At 54.0% G+C, this 5,928-nt stretch overlaps 1 protein-coding gene across 1 annotated transcript in view; it reads right to left on the bottom strand.

The window, feature by feature from the left end:
• ITGA2B (integrin subunit alpha 2b) overlaps window positions 1-5,928 on the bottom strand; it is a 14,791-nt gene that overhangs the window by 3,464 nt on the left and 5,399 nt on the right. Inside the window, 12 exon segments of the mRNA XM_023756958.1 lie at window positions 11-178; window positions 301-381; window positions 681-760; window positions 1,016-1,108; window positions 2,489-2,639; window positions 2,794-2,861; window positions 3,419-3,544; window positions 3,686-3,837; window positions 3,930-3,985; window positions 4,068-4,172; window positions 4,249-4,294; window positions 4,544-4,726. Of these exon segments, the coding sequence (XP_023612726.1) occupies window positions 11-178; window positions 301-381; window positions 681-760; window positions 1,016-1,108; window positions 2,489-2,639; window positions 2,794-2,861; window positions 3,419-3,544; window positions 3,686-3,837; window positions 3,930-3,985; window positions 4,068-4,172; window positions 4,249-4,294; window positions 4,544-4,726 (1,309 nt within the window).

Here is a 5,928-nt window from a genome sequence, read left to right as displayed (position 1 = left end):
AGAATATTAGGTGGCTCGGCGCCTGGACTGTAGTTCCTGGGACCCTCCCACCCCAGCCCGGGGCCCAGGGCTCCCCCCTACCTCATAGGTGTGCTCCACTTTGGGGCCCCAGGTGTCTGAGGCGTTCTCCCTGTTGCCTTCGTCCGCCGCCACCACCAGGAAGGCTGGAAAGGAGCTCCTGCAGGGGCCCAAGCTCCCGACGTAAGCTCGACCCCCCGACTTGCTGTGGGAGTCCCCCCAGGGCCCCTCGAGCCTTAGGACCCGGCCTGCGGTCTCCCTTATCCTTCCCCGGCCTCTCACCCTCGAAGCTCCACATGGGCCTCCGCGCGGACTGGCACATCCAGCACCACCTCCTCACTGTTTGGATTCTGGCTGTTCTTGCTGGACGGGAGGGGATGAGGAGAAGCCGGTCAGGGACAGCAGCCCAGTGAACGTCAGAACTCTCTGGGGGCGGGGCCCGGATTTCAGAGGGCCCAGGAAGACCTGATTTTTTATTTTTTTTTGTGCCACCCACACCAAGGTTAACCTGGGAAAGAACTTCTCTTTGGGCTCCAAGACTCAGAAACAAGTCTCTGAGGAGGAAAGGGAACAGGACAGTCTGAAGAGCCAGCATCCCAGAAGACCCTTCTGCACGGAGGTCACCTGCGTGTCTCCGCATCAGGTGCTCCCCAGTCCAGTACCTCCTGATCTGCAGCCGGAAGGACACTTGCTCCCCAGCCTCTTCCAGGTTCTCCACACTCACCAACATGGTGATTCCTGCCTGAGAGACCGGAAGGGCCAACGTCACTGCACAGATGCCCACTCTGAGCACTGCATGCGGCCTCCAGCCTCATCTCCATGGTCACCATTATTATCTCCGTCTTACTCAGAAGCCCACCCATCCAAGATCGCACAGCTAGGGAGTGGGAGGGCCAGGATTGCGGCCCCGGGCTGGCTCCAAACCCAGCCACGAAAACCCAGCTGCCTTTGAGGCCCTGGTGGAGGCGACCCGGCACCCAGGACTCAGCGGCCTCACCCGGACATTCCTCTTCATGGGGTTGCCCAGCTCACACAGCACCACCTTGGTCTCGTTCTCCTTCTTCTGGTTACAGACCAGCCTCTCAAAGCCCTTTCGGGAGGTAGTTTCAAGAAAGAGGATGGTTACAGCGCAGCCCATATATATGGAAACTCCTTGGAAAGCCTGGGAAAGACTTCTGTACCAGGGTGGGAGGAGGGCTTCTAGGGGTGGGAACACAAGGGACTGTGACGTTCTACTTTATGTATTACTCTAGCACTTTATCATCATGTAAAACATTACACAGACTATGATCCCATCGTTATAAACTACCCGACAAAATAAAAGAAATATGTGGCTGTGGCCAGGTAGCTCAGTTGGTTAGAGTGTCCTTATGATACACCAAGGTTTCAGGTTTGATCCTTGGTCAGGGCACATACAAGAATCAACCAATGGCCCTGGCTGGTTTTGCTCAGTGGATGGAGTGTCAGCCTGCAGACTAAAGGGTCCTGGGTTTACTTCAGGTCAAGGGCACATGCCCGGGTTGTAGGCTTGATCCCCAGTAGGGGGTATGCAGGAGGCAGCCAATCGATTCTCATCATTGATGTTTCCAACTCTCCCTCTTCCTCTTTGAAACCAATAATAATAAAAAAATAATAAAAAAGATATTTCCTTTTTTTAAAGAATCTACCAATGAATTCATAAAAAAGTGGAACAACAAATTGATGTTTCTCTCTCCCTCTCTAAAACAAATAAATGTATATCTGTTGATGTTGAGAAAAAAGACTAGAAGAAGATCGACCAAATGTTAACAGAGGTTCCTGTTAATATTTAGTTCTTGAGACTTTTTTTTGTTTCTGAATCCTCACTGGAGGACATACATAATGTATTTTATTTTATTATTTTTTAAATATATTTTATTGATCTTTTACAGAGAGGAAGGGAGAGAGATAGAGAGTCAGAAACATCGATCAGCTGCCTCCTGCACATCTCCTACTGGGGATGTGCCCGCAACCCAGGTACATGCCCTTGACCGGAATCGAACCCGGGACCCTTCAGTCCGCAGGCCGACGCTCTATCCACTGAGCCAAACCAGTTTCGGCCATAATGTATTTTAAAGACAGGGGAAGAGAGAAAAAGAGAGAGAGAGAGAGAGAGAGAGAGAAAAACATCGATTGGTTGCCTTCCATACATGCCCCGACCTGCAACCTAGGTATGTGCCCTGACGGGATATGGAGCCCACAACCTTTTGGTGTACAGGGCGATGCTCCAACCAACTGAGCCACACTGGCCAGGGCTTCCTGAGCCATTTTGACTTGGGTTTTACAATCAAGTTCTTGAATTTTGGGCCAATAGCAAGTACTCCTCTTTCAAGTAAAAAAAATAAAATTAAAAGATCACGGCTCTTACACAAAGCATGAGAAGCGGGGCTCTCAGGGTGGGAGGAGGCCTACACCTCTCAGGGCCCAGGAATCCCCGGGGTGGGGGCCTCACCTGGACGTTGCTGACGGCCCGCATGTAGTGGGCACCTTGGGGCAGGTGCACGGCCAGCTCAGCCTCATAGGCCCCCTCCCCCTCGTTGGCTGCATCCATCTTTAGCTCCAACACGTTATCGGCTCCAATTAGGAGCGGGGCACCCGTCGTCCTGTGGGGAGAAAGGAGTAAGAGGCTGTGTCCAGGCCCAGGGTCTGGGAGGAGGAGGGGGGTGAGGACAGCGTATTGGTGTATGACACCCCAGGTGGGGAGGAGGTGTCATCGGTGAGTGGGCCAGGGGAGGGGAGAGTGGGAGGTCTCCTCACACGCTGGCGGCGAGCTGAAGCTGGGGCACACACAGGTCATCTTCCCCGCAGTCCAGGATGATGCGGGTCTACAGGGGGCAGGCACATCGGGGTATGTGGGTAAGTTGGGGGCAGGTGAAGTTAGGGGATTAGAAGATCTGAGAATGAAGGAGTGCTGAGATGACATCAGGGCTTTGGGACAATGTCATGGTTTAGGCCAGCGGTTCTCAACCTGTGGGTTGCGACCCCTTTGGGCGTCGAAAGACCCTTTCACAGGGGTTGCCTAAGACCATCGGAAAACATATATATAATTACATATTCTTTTTATGATTAATCACGATGCTTTAATTATGTTCGATTGGTAACAATGAAATTGGGGGTCACCACAACATGAGGAACTGTATTAAAGGGTCGTGGCATTAGGAAGGTTGAGAACCACTGGTTTAGGTGGTGCCATCAGGGTTTATATCAGAGGTTTGAGGTGACATCAACCCTTGGGGTTTAGGGGACACTGAAGTTTTGGGGTTTTCATTAGGGTTTAGAGCGACATTAGAGATTAGAGGTGACATCGAGGTTTGGGGTTCATATTACAACTCGGACACTAACCCTGACCCTGACCGTCCGGCCTGTCCCTGCCCGCCCTCACCTGCTCCTGGACGTGGGTGTCTCCCTGCAGCACAAGAGCCGGCGCCAGTCCATCCTTCTCGGGCTGCAGGGACACATTGACGCTGAGCACAATGGGGCTCAGCTTGTCCCGGAAGTCGGCCTCGTCCTAGGGAGGGGACAAGAATCAGGCCCTCTGGCTACCGTGTTCCCGACCACTGACCACCCCCGGACCCGCAGTGCCCGGCCCGTACCCCAGGGCTGGATGAACAAGCTCGCCACCCAGCCTGCCCATCCCCAGCCCGCGTACCCGGAGGAAGGCCGTGGTGGTGTGGCAGATGGGGCTGTGCCTGCCCCCCAGGTCCAGGTGCAGGGTGGTGCCCGCCTGCTGCGAGTTCAGCAGGAGCACCCTCCGGCCCTGGCGGGGCTTCTGCCGGTCCAGCTGCAGCTCGGCATTTAGGCCTGACAGGGCGAGCAGGGAGGGTCAAGGTCTCCCTGGCCAGCCTCCAGGGGAGCCCAGGCCACCTCCCTCCTGTGCCCACCCTGCCACTCACCCAGCTTCTGAGGAACACTGTGTCCAGTGGCTCCTACACACACCTGGATGTTAAAGCTGCAAAGATGTGAGTGGGGCTCAGGGGTTAGGGCCCCTGAGGTCCCAGATCCTGCCTGGCCCACGCCCTCCGTCTCCTCACCAGCTCACTCGTGTCTCGGTCTTGGGCAGGACGCAGTCCTTCACAGCAGGATTCAGCGAACCTTGTACCAGCAGCTGGACAGAGGCGGTCACCACCGGCTGAGCTCTGGTGGGATGGGGCAGGCTTGCTGTTGTGGCCCTTCCTGGCCTCCTCCCCACCCCATCCCCGCAGTCAGTCTCACCTGTACACAGCCACCGTGTCAGCCCCGTATGCTCCCACCAGTAGGTCTGTAGATATTGGAAGGGGGTCAGAACTGGTCATGAGAGAGGGCATGACGTCCCCACCTTCCCAGAGGTGCCCAAACCACTTCCCCCACTGGAGGTCTGACCGGGCCCTCCCCGGCATCTCAGCCCCACAGACGGGCCAGAGCTCTCAGTGGGGCGCCGGGCCAGGCACAGGCCCCTGGCTGTGTCTCCCAGCATCTCCAGCTAATGCTCAAGGGCCCTTTTTGTTCAGCTGGGGGCAGTCCAGGGCACCTGGGTATCCATTGTCATCGATGTCTGTGGCACCTCGCAGGGAGAAGCCGAAGCCAGAGCCCGCGGAGAAGGGGCTGTCCAGGACCTGGGAGGGGCGGGAGCTGAGCCCCTCACTCTGGCCCAGGAACACCTGCACTTGGCCCCGACCACTGGGGCCCCCGTAGGGGGCGGCCACTGCAACATCTGGAAGGAACAGCAGCAAGAGGGTGGCTGTTTGTTTTCCGGTCTCTCCAGGGGCAGACCCCAGGGGAGCGGGAGAGCGAGACGCAGATCTGGGTCAAGAAGGCGGCTGCCCTGCCTTCCCGGAGTTACAATTGGGTCAGAGAGAGACCCATCAAATAGGATTATTATAACAACAGGAACAGCCCTATCTATTCAGAAAAGCATATTGACATGATCTCATTTGATACTGAAAATGAGGCATCGTTACTCCTATTTTAGGTGAGAAAACTGAGTCCCAGAAGGTTCAGTAACCAAAACCTATTAGATTCTCCTCCCTTCTTCCTTAGGGACCTTCACCCCGTTCCGCTTATGCCCTTACACCATGCGTGCCCAGCGTCACACCGTGGGCTTGTCATCACTAATAACTAAAAAAACTTTTTTTTTCTTTTGCCCTGTCCAGTGTGGCTCAGTTGGTTGAATGTCGTCCTGTGTACCAGAAGGTTGCTGGCTCTATTTCTGATCAGGGCACCTACCCAGGTTTCAGGTTCCATCCCCCGTCAGGCTGTGCGTGGAAAGCAACCATTTAATGTTTCTTTTTTACATCAATGTTTCTCCCTCTCTCTTTCTCTCTCTCTCTCATATTTTTAAAAATCTTTTTTTAGTGATTTTAGAGAGGGAGGAAGCGGGGGTGGGGTTGGGGGAGAGGGCACTCGAAACATCGATGTGAAAGAGAAACATCCATGGGTTGCCTCCCATATTCAAACTGACTGGGGATCAAACTCAAAACCTAGGTGTGTGCTCTGATCGGAATTGAACCCACAACCTTCGGCTGCACCAGCTGATGCTCCAACCAACTGAGCCCACTGACCGGGGCATCACCAATAACTTTTAAGACCACTCTTGAAAATTTATTTGTTATTCATCATAATCTTATTAATTTGTAAGTGTTTTTTGCATGTGACAGGACTCAGGATCTTTGATCCATATGTTGTAACTGTCTTTGCTTTGTCTTCTATGCAGTTTTTTTTCCTTTTAAAAATCTTTATTGATTTTTCTGATCAAGTTACCCAGGCTTTACCTAAATCAACCGCTCTGCCCACAGTTGAGTCCCCAGGCCCTGGGCCTCCATGCTCTCCTAATCTTTGGCTTCCTCATCTCTTCACTTATTTCCTGTCCACATCCTCAGACGATCTGGCCCCACTGCAGGTTGGGGGCAAGGCTGG

This window comes from Myotis lucifugus, unplaced genomic scaffold (assembly GCF_000147115.1).
Source record: "Myotis lucifugus unplaced genomic scaffold, Myoluc2.0 scaffold_100, whole genome shotgun sequence".
NCBI lineage: Eukaryota > Metazoa > Chordata > Mammalia > Chiroptera > Vespertilionidae > Myotis > Myotis lucifugus.
This window is presented reverse-complemented; position numbering and strand designations above follow the sequence as displayed.